The sequence below is a fragment of the Plecotus auritus genome, assembly GCF_963455305.1.
Source record: "Plecotus auritus genome assembly, chromosome: 1".
NCBI classification, from domain to species: Eukaryota; Metazoa; Chordata; class Mammalia; order Chiroptera; family Vespertilionidae; genus Plecotus; species Plecotus auritus.
Window position 1 is genome coordinate 21,152,286 of NC_137770.1, and position 24,470 is coordinate 21,176,755.

A 24,470-nucleotide genomic window follows, 5' to 3' on the forward strand; every position below is an offset into this window, starting at 1 on the left:
CAAACCTTTTTGAGTTTATTTCTCTCACAATATGAATGTTGGAACCTGTAATCCTGTTAAAGTTAATAGCCAGTGCTACTTCTCAAATATTTATTAAGTGCTGGCAGCATTTTCTACCAAAATGTCTATCCAGTGCAATAGAATGTCCCGGCCAACTAATTATGGGATTTTTAAATGTAGGGCATCATCCAGTATGATGTCCGACAGCAGAAAAGTTCACTGTCGGCACTTTGTAGAGGCAACTAGTGTCTAACTAATACTCTATTAAGATCTAAGAAGGAACTGGCACTTGCAGAGAGCACAAGAGTGCAGAGACACGTCCCAGAAAGCCTTTCATGTTCCAGACTAGAGGAAGACCTATCAAAGGTACCTACATCTACGAGTCTTCAAATATCAGTATCACGGGTGATAGTTTGAGAAGACTATCTATTAAAGTATGCAGGTTGAAGTCCTATAATCACACAATAGAATTTGGGGAGAAAAAGACAAAAGGAATTTTTAAATAAATGATAGTACCAAGGACTGGAGGCTTGACAATTTTTGAGTTGTAAGTCCTGTCTCTGCGTCTGATTCTCTGGGTAACCTTGAGTAACTCAATTAACTTTGCTGTGCCTATTTTCTGATCTGTAATGTAAAATAATCAAACTGTCTTCCAGAAGTCTTTAGTGTGGATTATATTATCCCAGAAGGGAGAGCTAAATATTTAATTCCAATTTACAGTGTTAGCAAATCCCCACATATCCAAATTGGAGTCAATTTTATTTACTCATTATCATCATATAATTGTGTATAACAGATATTCTGCATTTCATGTTATCCTCCTTAAGGGTAGTGGGTGTTTATCTCTAAGCCCTTCCAAGTTCCCTATAACTAAAAGGCACTCAATCTACTCATTGTGCAAATCTTTATTGTGCAAGGCCCTATACTAGTTTCTAGGGATACAAAGGCAAGCTGCTTATACTGGATAGCTTCTTGCCCTTTACACAATAATTAGTGAAAAATAATGTTAAATAGGCAATTATAATAAAATATTTCAAAATGCTACTAGGTGAGATAACTCACTGTGGGAGCATATAACAAGAACATCTGTCTTTGTTTGGTGGAGATAATGGTAGGTTGGGTGTAAGTGCAGAGGGTCGAAGGTGAAAAGGATGAGCTGGGATGGAGTGGCAATCCAAGTTGGCTTCCCAAAGGAAGTCAGTATTTAAATGATAACCAGGAGTTAGCATTGGCAAGTTTGGAGTGAAGATAAGAAAAGTTTTAGGTAATGTGAAGGATATGGGAAGGACTGAGGTAAAGAGAGCATCGGTGTCATATTTAAGGAACTGAAAGAAGTTGTGTATGGTGGAATGTAGTGACTGGGAGAGCAGAGGCAAGACGGGAATCTGTAAGGTAAATAGAGGTTTAAGGGATCTCCTAAAGGAGTTAGGATTTTATCTCGAGTGTATGGAAAAACAGTAAAGAGAACAAGATTATCAAATTTGCATCTTTACTATAAACTGGCTATAAAAGCATTGGGAGCAGGCAAGATCAAAATCAGTGAGACCAATTAAGCATATATTTGTGAGAATGTTGGCAAAGAACAATGGCTGCCTGTACTGGGTAGTAGCAGAGAGCATTTGGCTAAGGGGTCTAGGTTTTAAAATAAAAATTTACCGTATGATGAATTGTAATTTCCTCTCATGCCTATGAAGCAACTCTCATGTCTTTTATTTTCCCAAATGTGCACTACTTAGTAGCTCAGTGCCTCAACTTTGTAGGTACTCGGTAAATTTCTGTTGAGTAAATAAATAAATAAATAAATACATGCCACCATGCCAGGGTCTTATGTATATGGCACCTATTCCTGGTTCTCTTGACGAAGAGAGAACAATCTATTAGAAAACAGCCATCTCTGTCCCAGAGTTCATTTGTAGTTTAAAAAATTCTATTCCCCCCCCACCCGCGCCTGTGCGAGCACACACACAGACACACACACACACACACACACACACACACACACACACACATTTCACTCCCCTCCTTTTCTCTGTCCTGCTCTCCTCTCTCTCCCTCTCTGAATGTAGCATTGAAAAGAAAGGTCAAGGAGTGAGTGCTAGAGGTCAGTAGAAAAGGAAGAGGGTAGAATGGTGAGAGGGGATGGGATAGCAGAGAAAGTGTTTTCAATCTTCAGAGAATGACAAACAATGGAATCAAACATATTTGACAATGATTTTTACAATACAGCTGGTAATTCCCAAAATTCTTTGTTGGAGCTTAGCATTGTCTGGCGATGGTTTTTGTGTGTGTGCTGTGTGACATTTGCAGTTGGTTACACTGTGGGCGCTGCTCTTCTTAAAAACAAAGTATTTGACTGTAAATGTGTGGTGCTGTATGAATATCATTTGCATATGGGTTTGAGGTACATTGAACAAGCAAAGCCCTTCTTTAATTCCCCGGAGATCAGCTGACACATTTTAAATAGACATAAAAGGCAACCCATTTTTCCTCAATTTAGTTGAAAAGTATTCAGTGACTGACATTTTACCAGAGATGGCTGGGAGTGGTAGGTGCTGCTGTTGCTTTTGTTTTCATTTTTAAATTACCAAACTACCTCTCATTGATTTCCTGCTTTCCCCAGTGTTGTCTTGTGATTCTCAGAATCACATGAAAATCACATGAAAAGCATATCATGGTTAGTGAGGAAAAGCTTTAAAGTGCTACTTAAGATAGTTACTGAACAGAGTAAATACCTGGAAATGCATATGGTCCTTCTCTCATGTACACTTACAGTCATCTCACTCTTCATTTTATTTCAAATGAAAGAAAACTAGATGATTATGGGTGTGCTTTTTGTTATCCATTTTCCTCTTTTACTACAAGCAATGTCCATACCTATAAATTGGGGACAGTAAAGATACTGACTCCATAGCAGAGGATTAGCTTGGATAAGATGTAGTAAACCTTGGTGCCTGGCAGGGTCTCTATAGATTCTGATTTCCCACACTGACTATTTATTCGAACCTACTGTGTGCCAGACATGGTGCCACCTACTGGGGAGAGCGCAGTAAATGCTCCTGCCCTCTTGGAGCCCTGTCTGCCCTCCTTCCCTGCCCCTTTCTATCTTTCACCCTCTTCTTCTGTCTTATCCTCACCCCCCTTTCATGGGCAGCTATGATTTTAAATTCAGATTTGAATCAGATTATGCTAAAGGAATTGTTATATCTTTTTCAAATGTATTGAAAAAGTCACAATGTGGCAATAATAAAAGATTATATGGGCTACATATGAGTATCACTTATTTTAAGAGGAACAAGGAAACATTTTACCTGTAGGATCTATCATCTAAATGTCACAAATATTTATTCAGTATCAGTATTTTCACTAGAAATGAATTAAATTCTTGTTTAATTAAAAAATAGTTTTATGCTTAAAAAAAATAATATATGTTTCCCTAAGACATTCCAGAAGCTATGCCCATGAAGAATATTAAATGGCATTATAGACATGTTGTTTTTCAGACGACCCATAATTCTGTTTAATTTCTCTCCCAGATAGCTTTAGAAATAGTCTGGAACCTTCCATCAGAAGGATTTCACTATTTTGGGCAAATGTTTTCGGAGTGGAGGGGCAGGAATTTGATTTTGTTTCTGTCGCCCAAGCAGTGCTAAGGCAAAAGCATTTGGGAGAGCAGGAGGGAGAAGATAACCTTTTCTCAGCCATCGCGTGGCACCAGCTACTTATGGAGTTGCTAGCATATGGCAGCATGGTGTTTTTAAGAAAAAAATAGAACTCGAATTTCTCAGTTCTCTTGGAACAAGTCTAATAAATATTAATATAGGGGCATTATAATATGGAAAATAATTCTAGCGGAGAGTTGGCAGACACATCTGTGGAGATTAACTGGGCAAGAAAAACCACCAAAGACAAAAAACTGACATGGGCAAAGAAATTGTCCTGGCAGAGCCTGACAGCATAGGGCATTAACATCTCAATAGTCCCAGCGGATGGCACATCCTCCTGGTAACCAACCATGTGATAAATTGGACCAGTGACAGACCAAATGGGTAATTTCTGTGGTTTTGCTGTCAATCATATCTGCCTGACTGGAATGACCATAACCTGTACTTTCAAACCGCACAGTGGTTTGGAGATTATAGAGATTGTGGGGAGAAATGCAAAGACGGGGCAGCTAAGAGTCCCTGAGTGAGAGTGAAGGGAAAGTGAGGGTGAAAGGGGTGCTGTGTTCTGACACTGGGCCTCCAGAAGAATGGAAGAATTGGTTAAAGCAGTTCTTAAATTTCTACCAAAATTCTGATTTGCTTTGGAGATCCTAAAGTACTTGTACAGAAGTCCCAATTTAAATAAATTGATCATTTGAAATTTTCTGTTTAAGGCTTTGTTAAACTAAAAGGTAAATTCAGTATCCTGTTCATTCCTAAGATGACTCACGGGAGTTATAGTAGAATTTACATAATCCTAGAAACCAAAATATAATGCAGACTTACTTATTCTCCTCAAAATGCATTCCTGGGAGCATAGGCAAATCACTACGTATCTATTTCTTTTTCCAATAAAAGCTATTCTAAACAATGTCACAAATTAAACAAAATGGGTGATTATGGGCTATGGCAGGGTTGGGCAACACTTTGCCACTTTCAGGGAGAGGTGACTTAATGGCTCATTAAAATCTATTTTCTCAAAAGGCGAGGAGGCTTACCCAGACTTAAATTCAGTGTGAGGTCTCAACAGAGATGAAACTTTAGATGTTTGTATCAGGGTCAAGCAGGGTCCCAGCTGATTAGATCTGTACACTTTAATTTACTACGTCAAGAGTCCTCACGAGAGTGGGGAACCAAGCTCAGTAAAATAGATTGCATTTGAAATGTTAGTGGTCATTAAATTTTATCACCCTATTTTACCTGAAATTTGCAACTTAATTTTAATTCCAAATTTATGACAGAATTAAAGTGGAAAGTAGAAAGCCCTGGGAGGGAAGAACTCTTCTGTCTGAATGTACTGAAATTGATTGACTAGATAATTTTCTTTCCAGGATAAAAAATATAAAAACGTGGCTGGTTCTGTTTACTCAAAGGGATGGAAAACATAAGTCTTCAGGATTCAGCAGTCTCCTTGAGTCAAGGTTATTAAAAAGCCTCTAAAAAAATGCCATTTGGAAACATTTAAAAATACAACGTGTAGTCTTTGAGCACAAAAGCCCAAATTTTACTCCATGCAGAAAGTTTAAAAAACTTGGTAGTGAAAAATGAATCAAATTTTGTGTTACAGATTTTGTAAATTGTTCTCATAAGGTGGGAAATTATTTTATCTGTCTCCATACACATCCCCTTTGCAGTTGGCTCCATGAAAAGCAACATTTCCATAAAGGATCTCTCGGTGCCTTTGTGGAGTCCGAGTTCTGGGCACCCTGGGCTCTGGGGGCTGACAGAAAGAACAGCTTGCACGTTCTTGTGACAAATGACAATACTCTAAGCTCATTATGATGTTTTGTAGTGTTGAGTTTGTCTGAGAGTTGGGCCATGTCTCCACAGTCCACTGTGGGCAATTTCAGTTGGGTTGCAGATTAACTGATTACTTCTAACTGTTCATAATATGTTTCTTCTTGTTCTTCTCATGTCACCTTCCCAGACTGGCCTTAAACTTTGTACAGATAACTGTGAGTCTGAAATCCTTCAGGCTGTTATAACAAAAAATACGTTAGACTGGTAGCTTAAACTAGAAACAGTTATTTATCACAGTTCCAGGGGTTGAGAAGTCCCAGGTCAAGGCAGATGCAGTGTCTGTATTCATAGTGTTCACAGAGGTAGATTTAGTAGGTGGTGAGGGCCACTCTCCTCATTCATAGATAGCCATCACCTTGCCCTGTCCTTACCGGGCAGAGAGCAGAGAAGACTCTGAGTCTCTTTATGAGGGGTCCATCCTCATGACCTAATCACCCCAAAGTTCCTACCTCCTGATATCATCACATTAGGATTTCAACCTATGAATTTTGGGGGTATACAAACATTTGACCATAACACCATGTTCTCCCTTTCCTCTTCCATCTCCTGATAACATTGACAGTTGTGAAAAGCAATTTTCCAAGTGATGAAACAGTAGTGTTCAACGTATTTGGAAACAAATGCTCATCAACAGTATACTTCTGGTTGAAACATTTTCCATAGACTCCTAAGACAAATCTTGACATTTGAAGCATTAATAGGACATTGTTGAAAGAAAGTATAGTTCTCATTCCAGGGCTATCACCCAGCCCCATCTGTGGCTGATTTTCCAGAACATAAAGAAATGCTCAGAGGATTTCCCCAAGATGAAGTCCTCAAAATTCACTATGATTATGTTTCACTCTATTAACAAATACTTACTTAGCACTCCTTAATTCCTGTCAAGGTTAAGCTAAATCTGCCTCAAAGGGTGATGTCTGTGTGTCAAAGCATAAGAAAATAAACACCCTTTGACTTGTTAATGCATAATATTAGTAGCTAATGAGAAATTCTTTTGTGTCTTGCACTGTGCTCAAAATTCTAAATATAGGTCATGTATTCCTTACGACAATTCTATCAGGTAGATACTGTTATTCTCATTGTGCAGATGGAGAAGCTACTGAGCCTCATAGCTTGCACAGCCAGTAAGTGCCCCCGGCTAGGATTTGTATTAGAATCTGCCTGGCTTCCATACCACTGTGCTTAATGCCTCACGAGCTTATGGAGAACTGAATTTCTGCACTTAATTTGTTTAGGTTCCTGGCCTTTCTTTTAATTTCTTTCTCTACCCCCACCCCCACCCCCCAGGAATAATTTGTTAGCAAACATATTACGCATTTAGTGTGGCAAAATACTAATTGACCCCCTACCTTTTCAAAAAAGAGATATAAGAAACTAAATAATTTTTAGAAAGTGCCTTAAATAAGGCAATATGGGGGACTTAAAATTAGTGAAACTTCTCACTGCCTTTCTGAAACTCTAAAACTACTTATAATCCCTTCAGCTCCAAGCTTACATACACATGGCAACTGGAACAGTGTCATATAAATACATATTTTTGGCCCTTGGCATGTGAGGAAGATTTTAATTCCTGGTGTAAGATTAGGAACCATCCAGTAATCTCGGGCACTTCTAGGAAGGAGAAGGGATCATTTTTCTTTTTCCATTCTGCACCTTTTCTTTTTGCTTATTCATCATGTTTTAAATAAACAGACTGAAGAAAGTTGTTATTAAAGCCCTCCTCGGGCTTCTTCAATTTCAGTTTCAAACCAGGTTCAAAATATTCTGGCAAAAATTAAAGGCAAGACTGAAAGTGTTTGCATAAATTTTAAATTGTGCAAAAAAGTGATAAAACTAAAATGAACTGAAAGAATGACTAATAAGCATCTCCTGTTGTGTCTTTGTCTTTATCAGTGATTATTTTGGTTTTGAAAAATTGATTCTGAAGTGCATTCCTTTCCCTGAGCATCCGCGTTCTGCTCACTACTCGAAATTTAATTTGTTCAAATTTTAATGTTTGCTGTTGGAAGTGAGAAGGCTTATTAGCACACTAATAAATAACATTTTATGTCTGCTAACAATATTTCTGAATTTTCTCATGAAATAGAAAAATATTACCTACAAGACACTCTGTGTCTTTACCACGTTCTGGTTGTAATTGAAATCCCAAGTTCTCATTTCACTGTTCGAAAAGAACTAACACATTTGTCACGAATGAAACAGGTGGGGGGAGAGGCCATTTCTGAGCCCAGCGATGAATTTAAGTTCCTGTAGCCCAGACCTGAAAGAGCTGGGAGAGCAGAACAATAGGGCTGCCATCCACCTGTACAACAGCACAGCTAATTAGGGGGAGGCCTTTGCTGCCTTTGTCGTTCTCATAGCTCCCCAGCAGTGTTGGCCGTGTGCCTCAGCTGGCCCAACAGCAGACCCAGAGGCAGAAGGAGTTGCAGCTCCCTTAAGGAAGGCATATGGCAAACATATAATCCCTTTTACGGTATAGTAAATGAATATAAAAATGTGCACCAATAATGGTTTTTATTTGAACATTAAATTTTATGGTGTGTTGTTACACTGACCCCCGACATCTGTTTAGAGTAAGGTTCTGGAATGCTGTGCTGGCATGTGCGATTTTGAGAAGGAGGCTCCAGAACAGTTTCCCAAGGTTTCCGCTAACCTCCTCCACACACACACCATAGTCCCAATGGTCATAAAAATGCATTTATTGTCTGTTTGTTCATAAAACTGCACTGTTAGTATGTGGTATTTCCATTAGCTTCATTTCGTAGAGCTTTTAAAAATATATATTTAAATGTGACCTTTCATTTGTTTTTGAGAGTTAGTATAGACTCCTTTGAGTCAGGTGGACCTGGATTATGGTCTAAGCTCCAACCTTAAATTACAGTGTGGAATGCAGTATATTTAATATTTTTGAGTCTGTTTCTTTGACTTTAAATGAATAAAATTTAATAATGTTACCTACTGAACGTTTTTGTGAAGATTAAATGAGAACATATGGGAAAGCACCCGATACAAATTTGGCAAATAATAAGCTTTTAATAAATAATGTTGCTTTTATGATGCTGGTAATTTACAGCCACAATACACATACCAATGTCCCTTTTGTTCCTGAAATTAAACAGTCCCTTTTGTGTCCCAGAAACTTTGCATCTGCCACTCCCTCTCTCTCATCCTCTTCCCTTAAGTCTTTCAAATATGGCTCATCCTTTGTTTCAGCTCAAATGCCATCTTTCTGTGGGAGCCTAACCTGACCCATCTGTCTAAGGTGAACTTCTGCCCCCATTCCCATCACAGTTGCTGAGTATCTTCTTTATTTATGTCTTCATCTTCTCTTTTGCAGTGTAAGCTCTGTGATGGCAGAGACCGTATCTTCCTTGTCCCTTGTCGACAACTATGTACCCAATCTCCAGAGTAGTGTGTGCATGGATGAATGGATGGATTATTTAAATGAATAAATGAGTAGAAGAGAGGGAGGGAGAAAGGAAGGAAGGAAAGACATTGGAATGAAAGAAAAAATGATGGAGAAAAGGAAGAAACTTATATGGCCCGAGGGATGGTTTATATTCTGGGGATATGTTTCTTCCTTTCTCTTTTCTTACCCCTAATCAGTGTGTTTCGCCTTATTCTCTCCTTTCGGAGTTGTATAGGATTGCCACAGGGTGACCTCTGTGAGGTAGGTCATATTTCCTAGGGGATACCAACACCTTAGAACAGAGGGTCATCGTACTTCCTGTAAAGGGCAAAATATTTTCCATTTTACAGGTTATGTGCCATCTCACAACCACGCAACTCTGCCACTATAGAGTGAAAGCAACCATAGACCATTTAGAGGGAGATGAATAAGGCTACGTTCCAATAAACTTTAATTATGGAAAATGAAATTTGAATTATATGTAATTTTCACATGTCATGAAATAGCATTCTTTGATTTTTTTTTCAGCCAAATAAAAATGTAAAAAATGCTTCTTCTCTTCTGGACCTATGAAAACATTCAGTGGGCTAGATTTGACTCACTGTGACCCATCCTTGGAATGAGCTAGTTTAATGGTTATCTGTCTCAAGGATGTTTGCTTTTTAAAAGGTTAATGGGAATGGGGGGCAAAGAATAAATTTTTGAGTTCTTCCTCAAAGAATAAATTTCCAGCCTGGCCAGTGTTGCTCAGTGGTAGAGTGTCAGCCTTCGAACCAAAGAGTCTTAGACTTCATTTCTAGTCAAGGGCGGGTACCTAGGTTGCAGGTTCACTCCCCGCCCCAGTTCGGGGTGCATGCAGGAGGCAACCAATTGATGTATCTCTCTCACATTGGTTTAAAATTGGTGTTTCTCTCTCTCTCTCTCTCTTTCTCTCTCTCTCTCCCTCCCTCCCTCCCTTCCACTCTTTCTCAATGGAAAAAATATCCTCCAGTGAGTATTAAAAACAAACAGAAAAAAACAAAAACAAAAAAGAAGGAATAAAGTTCCATTGTCAGAATTTTAAATAATTTTGCAAATGGAAGGAAAGGATGATTTTGAGTAATCAGACCTTTCTGAGCTCCTAAAATCCCAGGCATCAGTGCTTCCTTATCCACAGGTAAGGTTGTAAGTGTTGAAAGTGGTTCTCATTATCCACTAAAACTGCCTGGGTGTGTCTAACAAGCTCTCATCTCATTTACTCTTTCATGATATAGACTTTGGAATTAAGGATCAATTCCTTCAAGAAATGATTTTGAAAGCAAGACAATTGAACTCAGTCACTACTCTTTATTTATAATCCTAAGGAGTAAAATGTTTTAAATTTCAAGTAATGATTTTCCTAAAATGTGTGACTTTAAGGTGGATAAGGAATTATTTTGGGGAACATTTGAAAAGTACATGATATTTTATCCAAATACAGATACTAAAAACTTATTTGAAATTATTATGGTCCTATTAGCATTATTTTTATAGCTGTTACTATGTATAGTACTTTCAATGATTTTAAGACAGCAGAGCTTTCCAACTCTTTTTCTTTGCTCACATCTCTCTCAAACAGCCAAAGCTACAGTTTAAAATTCTACCTTGGGAAGATGCTAGTCAGACTGCAATGAGAAATCACAAGGAAGCTCAATTGGAAGAAAAAGCAGTTAAGTATTTCATAGGTAGAAATGTTTAGGATATTTAAAACTAAATAGTCCAAATACATTTACTGTATTTTAGGATATACAGGATAAGTCAGCCTTCAGGAATGCTTTCCGGAAGTGCCACTAAAAACTAAGTTTGTTGTTATTTTTCTTAATTTTATTTGAGACTAAGATAATGCACCATTGATTTTTGGATTATAGATAATTTAAGGTTAGTTTTAAATCCCTTAACCACCTTTCCTTCCTACCTGGGCTTGTATATTAGGAAATGGAAATTGATAATAGGTTTTAATCATGGTGAAACTGAATTAGGAAGCAAGAAAAGCCTAACTCATGTCAGCCAAATATATTATTTAAAACCATTTGCTTGTGTTGTGATTATACTTATCAGTAGCCTCTCTGGAATAAAACGGTGAGAGGGACCTGTACCCAGCATCCCACAGAAGGAATATGGGAATGGGAGTGAGAGAGAGTCTCTAATATAATCTTCCTTGTGCTTTAACCTGAAAAGAATTGAGTAAATGACTCTGCATGTAAATTAAGATGTGAATTATTGGAATTGCTCAAAGGTAAGCCATTTAATTCTCCAGGTGGACTGACTGCCTACACCATTTAATGACTTAGCTGTGTGACATGCATGATAGTCAGCCATCAGGTGCTGTGATCCAAATATTCAAGAGGAAGGAGCTTGGGACAAAGGGTTCTATGGTTATGTGGCTTTCCTTGTGAACATTCTTCACTTAGAACCCCAGGAGGCATTTGCCCTTGAGGGAAACAAAGGAGATGTCAGCCTCAGGGAGTCTTATTAGGCGAGCTGTATTGAGCTATATTTGGTGGCAGTCAAATACACACCCTGAAAAAATGGCACACCCTATTGTTTCCCTAAGTTGTGCCTGACACAAAGCTACCCATAAATTATGCCATAATCACTGCTGCACTGTGATTTGCATAAGAGTTCAGAGCATGTTCAGCTAATATATGACTCACCTCACAACTGGAGACATGGACTTTATTTCTTAAAACGTAAAGCCTTGAAAAAATAATGTGATGTGTTGGCTTCTGGGCTATTGGCATTCTCCCCCTACTACTCTACTCCAGTCTCTCCATCTCTCCTGGGGGACAGTTAATCTTTGAAATTACGTTGGTTGTCATTTGCATTGCCCCTAACCACCATCATAGCCTTTATATTACCTGCAAATAATGTTTAGTTGTTCCCCAGTCCAAATGTCGCTCACTGAACTCCTGATACCTGGTACCTGCAGTTTCATTGTGGAATTGAGCAGTTTCAAGAGTAAGGTAATCCTGTCTTTTGCCCCTCATTTGGTTTGTAGTCTTATCCCATAGATCCACGCCTATGCATCACATTACACTAGTGCTTTAAAAAACAATCTTAAAGTGATTCTTCATTTTCTACGGAAAAAAACAAACCTCATTGCATTGCTTTGTGGTCTGAAATACAAAGGGTAAATCTGAGATTTTTATTAGTTTCATACAGTTGTCTGGAAGTGTTTACAGGGACTTTAAGCAAAACCCATACCTAACTTCTGGTTGCATTTCCCAGCAGGAAATCTGTTGAAACAAACCCACAGAGCCACATTTGCTTGTCTTTCTTTTCATCTTTCTCCTCCAACCAGGAAGTCATACACACATCCCACTTCAGTGTAAGTGCAAACTCAGCCTTTCTGGAATGGTGTCAAACTGAGGTAAAATGGTCAGTAATGGCCTCATAACAAACAAGTGGACCTGGGAATAGGGCAGAAGGGAGCTAGACAGTAGCTGGGTGCCTCTGGTCTCTGTCATGGCAATAGCAGTGGATGAGAGAACAGATCAGAGATGTGGAATACACACTTTGACTCTGTTCTTAAATCTGGTGATAGTTTCTGCTTTTGATTTTCTACTTCCTGGGTGAAAAGCAGATAATAAAGAACATTACTGGGTTACTCCTTCCATGCAAGGAAATGATGCATCTTTTTAAACTGGCTTTTTTTGATAAATCAAAATGTTGAAGGGTTCATATTGACAATTATTTCGACAAAATCTTGATGCCTTACTGTGGATTTCTTTTTATATTTGTTTTGTCATTTTGGACCTTGAAGTAGTTTATTTAAAGGCCTCATAAGCAGCTAGTTAAATGAGTTTACAAGAATTAACCACAATTATTTAATGACTAGAGGCCCAGTGCATGAAATTCATGTATGGGTGGCGTCCCTAGGCCTGGCCTGCAATCAGGGCTATCAGAGCCAGGTCAGTCAGGGCCAGGACAGAGAGGAGGTGACGGTCGCCAGGCCGGGTGCAGAAGGAACGGACGCCAGATGCTGACGCTACCATCATCAGTGCTCTGCCACTGCAAGGTTCCCTGCCTCCCCTATCCTTCTTCTCTAGCTGCAGCACCGCCCCTGGGCAGGCAGGTGGCAGGCCAATAAGGGCCTGCCAGCCAGGGGGAGGGACGGGGCACAGGAGGTTGGCCGCTGGCCCCCAAGGAGGGAGCCGGCTCTCAGCCCCCCTGGGAATGGGGCCGCATCTGCCGCCACCCACCCTGGTTCCCATCCCAGCCCAGGGCCCGGCCCTGATTGGGCAATCAGGGCCTGCTGGCCAGGTGGAAGGACTGCGGGAGGTTGGCCAGCTCGGGGAGGTTGGCTGTGGGAGTGTACTGACCACCAGGGAACAGCTCCTGTGTTGAGCATCTGCCCCCTTGTGTTCAGTGCGCATCATAGCAACCAGTTGTTCCGGTCATTCCGGTCACTTAGACTTTTATATATATAGATGGCTAAATCAAACCCTGGGTGAGGGGGAAACCACTGCAAGCTGTTTAATGCCATCCATCCTAAAGCTTTTCACAAGTCTAGAGTAACTTTGACTTTTACCAGATAAAATATAATTTTATGTGTAGAGTGCCAATTCATTTGGTATATTCAAAGCCAACTTTTGCTATATTCTATAGCTTTTTTGGTTTGCAGTCTTGAGGTAATTTGTGATCTTTATCTCTTTATTTGGTTTTCATTTATTTTTAATCACCAAACACTGATCTTTTTTTTTTTTTTTTTGTGGTGGTGGTTAATAAAAACCTTTGCTTTCATTTAATATCATGAAGCTTGGAAAGGAATACATTTGAAATGATTTCCAGTTTGTCAAATGTAATGGATTGCCATGTGGAAATGCATGGAGGAGAAAGGGACATATTTGCTTTTCATTTTATAGCAGACATGGAGGAAGTAGCGGTGAAGTGTGAGTGTGAATGAGACAGTTAGTATTGACAGGAAGAATGCCGAGCAGCGATTGTTCTGGATGAAGCCAGGTGGGTTTTTCTTCCAGAAGAGAGGCTTTGTGCTTTTACAGCAGTGATGGCAGGGAGTCCCCTTTGTGGGTTTTTCTTTTTTAAAATTATGTGTCTGTCATCGACCTGCAGTCCCAGAGAAGTTTCCAAAATTATTCTATACTCATAACGTTTCTTAGACTTGGAAGGGATAGAAACTCTTGTTATATTTTTATGCCAGTATTGTGCTTTTTAAATATGCTAATGGATATATGTAAAGCATTCTTGTAAATGCTGCATTATTGTGATAAAATGAAGTCACTAGACCTGTTCAACTCTACTTACCAAAGGCAGAAGAGCTCTGATTATTTAGGCCTATGAGGCCTCTAGTTCATCGCTTAAATGGCATTTATAAATCAATGTGTCTAATTGATTGGCTCAGCGGAATCAAATAAACTGTTTAGTGCTCATTTCCTAACTTAGCTTCCAAATTTTTGCCCATCTCCAATGATGCTAATGAATTTGTCTTGGTTCATTAATAAAGTAGCAAAGGAATATATACAATTCAAGGCAAGTTACTAACTTTATCATGAAAAGTTAAAATACATATTTATTAAAACTTAAAAAATTTTTATGTTGCAATTTATATACAATATTATATTAAGTGTACAGCATAGTGTTTAGACATTTATATACCTTACAAGGTGAACTGCCATAAATCTAGTCCCCATCTGATACCATGTATACATATTACAATGTAATTGATTATATTCCCTGTACTGTCCTTTATATTCCTGACTATTTTTTAATAAAATACATATTTTATAGTACACATGCTATATACCTCTCCCAGACTAGAACTCTGTCTACTTGATCTGTCAACTAGACATAAAATGTTATGTCTAGCAGTATTATTTTTCCTTAGAAATTCAAGTATATGTAATAAGATAAGAATAGCTAGCACTGTCCATTGTAACTCAAAAACTGCAGTGACTACATGTATAATCTTTAAAAGTAAACATTAAAATAATGGTTGCCACTTTAGGTGTCTCTTAGACTTTCCCTCCTTAGAACTAAAGAACAGTGGAAAAGAGACTATCCATTAACACACAAAAAAGAAACAACAGCAACAAAACAGTTTATTTTCCCTAAGAACTCTTTTTTCCCCCAAAGTATTTGAAGAACATTTTTTCTTTGATTGTTGTTTGACCTTTCACTCCCAATTGCCACCCCTCACCTTGTTTTTGGTGTTACTTATCTAGAAATATTTTATACAGGAGAAATAAATAGATTTGGCTTAATAAAATAATTTATTTACATGTTTTTATTTAGAGTAAAAGGACTTGAGGACCATGGCTTGGCTTCAGAGGGTCTGCAAGTCTCCTAAAAGTATATGTAGAATTATGTGTGTGTTGTGGGTAATACAGTCCTGGGGAGGAGATCAACTTTCATCAGACTCTCACTCAAAGTCCATAGCTTCAAAAGTAAGAACCATTGACTTACTGAAACCACCTGAAATGGCATGATTATAGTGAGAGTGTTTCATTACTTTCAGAGGCTGTCTACTCCTCCCACCTCCTAACCCCCTTTCAATGCCCTGACAGTACTTTTCTGGATCCAAGTGTGGGCTGGTGGGTGTTTGTTGTCAGGTTGTTGGGAGAGTGTTGAACCTGAAGGTTGAATTGAGCTTGAAGGTAAAATCTATTGAAATGGAGATTTAAACTACAATCTAGTAGTTTAAGTGAGAGTGGTTCTAGTAAGAGTGGGAGAGGTTAAGAAGAATATAATTTATTTTGGTATAATTAAATGTTCATTCTAGGACATATATTAGAATTTTTGTATAGATTGTATTAATGATACAATATTGCCTTAAGTTATCTCTATTTTAATAAGAAGAACATGAGAGGAAGTATGCAGGTATTTTTGTTTTAGAATAAGGATGTGCAGTAGCCTAATTCTTTTACATATATATACGTATATATATATTAGTCTTATCTGCCAAAAAAAGAAGTCAACCACAGCTACTTAAAATTTCAAAAAACATTTCTTAAAATGTAAAAGCAAGTTAATACTTTTATAAAGACTAAGAGTGGTTTCTTTTTACTTATAGTCTTAAAAACATTAAGACCAAAAAACCTAGAATTTAGATAAAGCTCACTAATTGGCTGCAATGGCTGTTATCCTATTAGTTGTCGTTGATTGGCAAATTGAATTATTTAAACTTACGTTCATAAACTGAATTTTTCTATTTCTTGAATTTTCTTTTTCTGAACATGTACATTTTTTTCATGGAAAGCTGTCTTAGTACCATGTTGGGATGAAGTATGTTATAAGTAAATTGCATCAAAATAATTATTTATTGATTTAGAATGAAGTTGATTTTAGTAGACAAATGGACATAAGTAAATTGCATCAAAATAGATCATTTATTGATCCTTATACTTTAACAAAATGGAGTTTTCTTGACCATTTGTGATTACAGTCTTATAGACTAGATACATGTCTTCCCAGTCAGCTGGGATTTCTGTAACAGATTACTGTAGCCTGGGAGGCTTAAACAACAAACATTTACTTCTTATAGTTCTGGAGGCTGGGAAGGTGTTAGCAGACTTGGTTCTTGGAGAAGGTCATCTTTTCATTATGTCCTTACACAGCAAAGAGCAGAAAGAGAAGCAAGCATTCTTGTCTCTTCTTATAAGGGCACTAATCCCATCATGAGGGCTCCTTCCTCTTAACATAATTACCTCCCAAAGTTCCACCTGTCCCTATGTCATCACACTGGGGTTTTCAGCACATGAATTTTGCTAGGATAAGAACATGTGGTCCATGAGAGTACATATTTCTTCTAAAATCCTGTAACAAATATTTAAGTGAAATAAAGATTATCACATATATTTTATCAGTTAATCTTTGTCACACACTGAGATATGAATTAAGATAGGCATATTTAATTCAATTCTACTGCTTTGGCATCATATGAAATTACTGATTTCAAACTAGCTGTATGTATGCTTTTAAAATATTATAATCCTAAATAATGTGTGCCCATAAATATATGAACTGGGGAAAACTTAAGACTCAAACAATGGCTGTGAATATTTTGAGCCTTCTGAGATGGTTCACATAGATATGCTGTGGTACAAAGTCTGTTTCTGTCTCTATAAGGCATCTAATGAGGTTCTGTTCTTTTTGCAAGGATGATAAAGCATTGCTTAATGGTTTTGTCCAAATACACTGTGAATAGATGCCTGGCAACAACAGATCAAAGCCCACTTGAGGCATTGTATGCATTTATTATGAAGCACTCAAATGTGACAGTGCATAAGTCTGCATAAGACTCTTTGGGTTCAAGGGTGAAGTTCTCTCAAGTGTGCCAGCAAAATGTGATTGAACAGGTTATATTGTTAAAAATCATCTGCTTTGGGCTGATTTTGCATAATTGATTCATTTAACCCCTGCCCATGTAGCCAAATGTTAAAAGGGTAGAAATGTACAGCTCAGTCTCCCAGTTTGAGGCTTGGAGGTTGGGTTGTAGAAGGCCTTAGAGCAAGGCTGTGTTAGGGAAGGCTGGGAGAAAGGAGGTGAGGGCCAGGTTCTTTTTGCTCCTTGGTGTCGTGAGTCCATGGTGGTCCCAGCAGAGTCACAGGGGACCTGAGCCGAGTGGCTCTCTGTACCATACCTCCTGCCCCTTTCCCTCTTAGGACTAAAGGATTAATCTGATTACACAAACAAACAAACAAATCCAGATTTCACCTGTCTCTTCCAACTGCTTAAAATGAAAAAAAGGAAAGGAAAATGGTCTTGACCCTCCTAGAAAGGATGGCTTTCCACTTTCTTAAATCTTCAGACTCTCCTCCTTGTCAAATTCAGCTTCTGTATTTAGAAAAAGCTCCCTGTCTATAGCCGTCAGCTCTGAGAAGGTTGAGAATACAACCATTGGATTGAAAATGCAGTCATTTCCCTGATACTTTAACATTTTAAGTATTATTGTCAATAACCCTTTTTAAAACTGCTATTTCTGTGAAACCTTCTAAGATACCATAAGTGATGAAGACCCATCTAGGTTCAGGATTGTTTTTATGTGACATATATTTCTCATTTATTTTTCCTGCCTTGTTTTAGTGAACAATTTGCTTATTAATTTCATTTGATGAAGCATTCTTATATCTGAACTTTACCTTCCTGCGAGATCAAACTTTGTGCTATACACCTAATTGAGAGCTGATATATTACTAAATTCCTTTTTTATATCACTACTATTGTCTAGTCATGGTTCATATATTCAAATGTATCTAATATTATATATCCTTAAGTAGATAAATAATTTTACCAATGCGAAAGAGGTAAAATCTATTCCACTTAGCAATTATATGTAAGTATATGGTATTTACTGCTAAATTAAATCCTGGAGTCCTAACTCCTGCAGAGATGAGGAAAAGCACAGTGATCCTCTTGTGATTGATTCTATTGCAGAGGTCACCCTGAGTTTTCAGTTTTTATATTTTAAAAACAAATTATTAGTAATAGAGAATAAAAAGAAAATCTGAAAATTAAGTAAACTTGAAATGATCTTAGTAGCTTTGCTTTTATAATGATATATTATGCTTTATTTGCAGGACCGTGTAAATGTGTTAGAAACGGTAAGTTGGGGCATTTTCTTTTTCCTTCTATCAGAATTCCTGCAGGGTCCTGATGTGGATGTCAGAGCACTCCCCAAAGGAAGCAGCTCCGGAAAACATTTTTAACACTACATCTAAGACTCAAAGGGGAAAATAAGCTAAACTATACGTGAAAGGTATGTGGATGCAGACTTTTAAAATTTTTAAAAATTAGGAAAAACAAAAAACGTGCATATTTAAGTGGCCACTGCTCTGTTTAGTCTGATGATGCTAAGATTTGCTAAGGAAAACATAATTAGTCTATATAATCAGTGCCCTATATGTTTCTGTATTTTTCAATCACTAAAAGGACTGGTGGATAAAAAATTGACATCAGGATGCCATTTATGCTTTGAAGTTCAGATAAGATAATCAGCTTTAATATTTTTTACATAATTTTCACTAATATCCAAATAGTGATAAAAGCTGGTCAGTCTTTTTCTCAATAATTTTGCTGGCAGGAACCTAGTATTAAGAAATATTTTTAAGTGCCTGAATGTAAAGACCACATGCTTGCAATATTTATTGCAAAATGATTTATTTTAAATGATTTTAGGATAAAAAGGGGACCAACTTATTTTTTGACAATATAATGGTTAGATTTAATGTGGAATTTCCACCCACTATGTGCCATAGTGGTTATGGAAAAAGATTATAATACAATGTTAAATGGAAACAAGTTCAAGATACAAAATCATATGCACTTTAATGATAACATATAATGATAGGTAGATGAAAAAGTAATATAAGAGAGTGAGCAAAACTCAGAAAAGTGACTTATTAGACAAGAATTAGGGCTTTGATTTCATTTCTTCTGTTTTTAAAGTGTTATAAAATATGGTTATATTACTTTTTAACATTTTTATAATAACCATGTGAATTAGAAGTATAGTAAAATAAATTAATGGTACCACTTTATGATGAAATATTATTCAGCCATAGAAAGTCATATTTTAAAACGTAAATATTGCCACGCCATTATGTGGGGGGGAAATAGTGGTATCTGAAGATATAATGGGGAGTATAATGCAAGTGTCAAATATACATATTTTGTTTTAAGAAAAAGACTTTAAGGAAACACACAAAATATTAAAAGTGGCTTGGGACTAGTTGTGATTTTTATTTTATCTTTTTGTGTTTTTAACGAAGAAAACTTTAAACAATAAGGCTAATGAAGAATAAAATAGTTATTTTGTGAGTATGAGGAATGGAAAGATGCTAATGGAGCACACTTTAGTCCTGTGTAAACAAGAGATTTTGATTGACAGTGTCCAGACCCTAGTGGGTAAATAATCTATTCCTTAGATTTAACTGGGCCATTTGGAAAGTACACTGACCTTCTCAGTTTCAGTATGATGACATTGTAGGTGAATAAAATGTTTAGTGTTCCTCCACATATATTTTACTTAACCTTAGGGGGGTGTCTTGCCAACAGGATTTGGCTTATGAACTAAATGCTCTGTTTAAAAGTATGAACAAAAACAGAAATTTTGAGTTTGAGGACTTGAGGTCAGCATACAAAATGCCACTCATACAACATTCAGCAAGTCACTTGTTCCTTGATTCCTTCATCTGTAAATATGGTTGTAAGTAAACTTGTTATATCAGTTTGTGAGAATTAAGACAGAAGGTACATGTGAAAATATTTAGGACCGAACATATGTCAGGTTATCGCTGTCATTATGGGATTGCTGTTGTTTCTTATTTAAACATTTTTATTATACGAGTATACCACACAAAACTGAAAATTATATCAATAATAACACTTGTCCTATAACTTTTATTAGAATTTGTTAGTCTTAAAACTTTAGACAATAAAAAAAGAATTTGTTAGTCTTTTTTATTTATATAATCTCTTTGCTAAAAATACTATGGAGTAAAATTATAAATGCCTTATTTTAAGGATTCCTTTAGGAATCAAGGTAAAAATAAAAAGTCATCATGAGAAAAATAAAATTAATTAAATGGAGTAGGTTTTTTTTACAATGGCAGTTTTCTCAAGGTGGATTTAATTTTAAGTAATTAAGTAAAACCATAAAAATGAAAATGCTCAGTATTAATGTTAATGCTCAAATATTATGAGGCCCTTTGACTTCACATGGTGTTGGAGCATATTTAATGCACTTGGTAGACTGCTCAACTGGGAAAGTATTTTATAGTTCATAAAATCAGCTGCTGAAAACTATCTCAGGATCATTTATTATTCTCTCGCTACTCAGCACTTAAACCATAGAACAGTGCTGGTGGTCTACATTGGTCTGGGCTGGTCTTAAGGGTATATAATCCATTGAATGTAAAAATCTGGATTTCCATCATCCCATTAGAAATATGCATAGAAGATTGATTTTACAAGTTCAGTAATTAAAATACCTTATAAAGGATAAGATGGTCTTTTTATCATAATGAGCAACTTGATTTGTCTTGTCACCAGTTATCTCTGTGCTTAGGTCACAACCATATGTGCATTTTGCCTCCTCTTCCTCAACTTGTCCCTTTCCTCTTTCACTAGCAGGTCAGCTTCTTGGGTTAGAAATGACATTTTACTTGCAAATGCATCCTCAGGGCCTGACAAAAATTCCTGATATGTAGTGGACAACCAATAAACATTTGTAGAATGAAATAATAAATATTTAACTGAATGTTTGATAAAAACCAGTATGTGAAAGCCCATTTTACTTCTCACTCCCGCATTAGCACTGAGAAAATGTAATTAAAAGTATAGGAATACAAAGTGACAAAAAATGCAAAGCTCAGAGGGAAAAAGTCTCACAACAAGACAAATATGCAAGTCCTTTATAGAGAAAACTAGAGGCCCGGTGCATGAAATTCATGCACAGGCGGGGGGTATCCCTCAGCCCGGCCTGCACCCTCTCCAATCTGGGACCCCTTGGGGGATGTCTGACTGCTGGCAGTTGGATATTCTTCTCACAATCCGGGACTGCTGGCTCCTAACTGCTTGCCTGCCTGATTACCCCTAACTGCTTCTGCCTGCCAGCCTGATCATCCCTTAACCACTCCGCTGCTGGCTCGATCACCCCCAACTGCCCTCCCCTGCTGGCCCAATCGCCCCCAACTGCCCTCCCTTGCAGGCCTGGTTGCCCTCAACTGCCTTCCCCTGCTGGCCCGATCACCCACAACTGCCCTCCCCTGATGGCCTGTTTGCTCCCAACTGCCCTCCCCTGCTGGCCATCTTGTGGTGGCCATCTTGTGATGACATCTGGTGGCCATCTTGTGATGATGTCGTGCGACGCCACCTAGGCTTTTATCATATAGGATACTCTAGAATAGCCAAGACACTTCCAGGTGCCAAGCAAGGGGCAATTTAAGATTTTGCCCATCTCAAGCCAGCCCCCCATGGGCTATGCATACATATTCTTATGAAATATATCTAGGTGAAAGAACAGTTTTAGTTATTTGACAGGTCTTGGTAAATAAAGTCTTTTTGATATACTTTCCAGAAACAGAAAGTGAATGACTTTAATAACTATGTTACAATCCTTTGGCAGGTCAAGTGGGTTCTAATTCTTTGCTTTCAACAATATTTAAGGGAGGACTTAATTGAGCTAATAGAGCATTAAAACTAATTTTTGATGACAGATCACTATGTAATCTTTGCATAAAACTAGGAAGGCATTCAAGAAATTGAGTGTCATTGTTACAGCAAAACTATTTTCATTCTCGTACTTTTTTTATGTGAATAAGATTTTTCAGTGATTAAATCTGTGGAAACAAAAAATATATGTGATATTGAACCCTGTCTTCTTTATTTTATATTTTTAATATTTATTGTTGAAAGTATTTTACATATGTTCCCCTTCCCCCCACCCCAAACACTTCCGCCCCAGGCCTTCACCAATCTGTGTCCATGGGTTATGCATATATGCATACATGTTCTTTGGTTGATCTCTTCCCACCCCAACCTTCCCTTTGAGATTTGACAATTTGTTCCATGCTTCTTCGCCTCTGGATCTATTTTGTTCACCAGTTTATTTTGTTCATTAGATTCCACATATGAGTGAGATCATGTGATACTTGTCTTTCTCTGACTGCCTTATTTCACTTAGCATAATACTCTCTAGGTCCCTCCATACTGTCTCAAAGGGAATCCTGTCATCTTTAAATAAAAATTAGCATTTACACCTGGATACATGAGCTAATTCAGTGCAAGAGAACAAATGTGAAACTATACCCATCCCATTAAGACATACTTTTGGAAGATTTGTGTTTGTTTTTTTAATTTAATATTTTTTTCTCAAAATTTAATACTTAATGTTAATAATAAATTAATCTACAAAAATCGTATAACCCTTAGAGCATTATTGCCACAGAATGCTTAAAAAAATCAGTTTTTCTCTGTATATATACTTTTTTCTTTTACAGAAAAGGATGTATGTGGTATGATAAGATAGCCATTAAAAAGTCTTGCAAGCATAAATGTATTTATATTAGAATACAGTCTGTAAGAAAAAAAGACTGGAAATAAATTCAAAGGGAAAAGGAACAATATAGAATGTCCATCTTTTAAAGAGGATCTTAGTTATTTTCTAAATGGATAAATGGTGGTAACAAATTATTGAACTATTTTAAATTCACTGAGTAAGATAATAGGAGTAATATGAGTTTTATTTGAAAATATTTATAGTATTACAGAACTTCTATTCTTTGCAACTACCTAAACTTAGGATGAAAACATTTAGACAACTTAAAAATGGGGGCAGGGGAGACAAGGTAGATACAAAGTTTAAAAAATTATTTAGGGAATATCTACTGGAATATTTGAAAACCATTGACTTAGAGCAGTGGTCAGCAAACTCATTAGTCAACAGAGCCAAATATCAACAGTACAATGATTGAAATTTCTTTTGAGAGCCAAATTTTTTAAACTTAAACTTCTAATGCCACTTCTTCAAAATAGACTCACCCAGGCCGTGGTATTTTGTGGAAGAGCCACACTCAAGGGGCCAAAGAGCCGCATGTGGCTCGCGAGCCGCGGTTTGCCAACCACTGACTTAGAGCAAATGTGTAATTATATATTTGCAATTTGTCAGTGCTTCATCAGCTTCTCAAAATAAAGTTACTTAAAACAATCTAATCTTCCTTATTTTCAGTGTATACTTACAGAGATAAATGCTAACCTGTAGGTATAGGGAGAAAAGCATACATAAATATGCCTGTGTTAAGAAAAATTACAAAACACTGGAAAACTTTTAGAAATATGATTTTTATTTTTAAAAGCCTGTTAGAGTCTTTCATACATCTCTATAGGATTCCTTTAGCTAATATTAGTGGTGACAGGTTTGAACTGTGCATGCCAGTTATATTCAAGATCTCAGTGCCCCAAGGACAGGAGTATGCCAATATGTCTCTATGGAAATTACTAAGTAACACTATATACTCTTTTTTATTTTTTTATATTTTATTGATATTTCACAGAGAGGAAGGGAGAGGGATAGAGAGCTAGAAACATCGATGAGAGAGAAACATCGATCAGCTGCCTCCTGCACACCTCCCACTGGGGATGTGCCCGCAACCAAGGTACATGCCCTTGACCGGAATCGAACCCGGGACCCTTCAGTCCGCAGGCCGACGCTCTATCCACTGAGCCAAACCGGTTTCGGCACACTATATACTCTTATTTCACATGTTTGCCAATAGAATAGACAATGGTTGTTGGAGTTTTTATTTATTTATTTTTAAATATATTTTTATTGATTTCAGAGAGAAAGGGAGAGGGAGGGAGAAAGAGAAACATCAGTGATGAGATCGAATCATTGATTGGCTTCCTCCTATAGGACCCCCACTGAGTATCTAGCCTGCAACAGGGCATGTGCCCTGACCCAGAATTGAACCTCGACCTCCTGGTTCATAGGTTGGTGCTCAGCCACTGAACCATGCAGGCTGGGCTGGAGTTTTTATTTTGCCTGCCCTGAATCTGGCTACTAATTGTGCTTATCCTGCTACATG

At 37.4% G+C, this 24,470-nt stretch overlaps 1 protein-coding gene across 1 annotated transcript in view; it reads left to right on the plus strand.

The window, feature by feature from the left end:
* CEP128 (centrosomal protein 128) overlaps positions 1-24,470 on the plus strand; it is a 384,557-nt gene that overhangs the window by 311,806 nt on the left and 48,281 nt on the right. The window contains exons 22-23 of the mRNA XM_080673796.1: positions 10,508-10,597; positions 18,465-18,488. Coding sequence (XP_080529922.1) covers positions 10,508-10,597; positions 18,465-18,488 — 114 coding nt within the window. The remainder of the gene's footprint in view (positions 1-10,507; positions 10,598-18,464; positions 18,489-24,470) is intronic.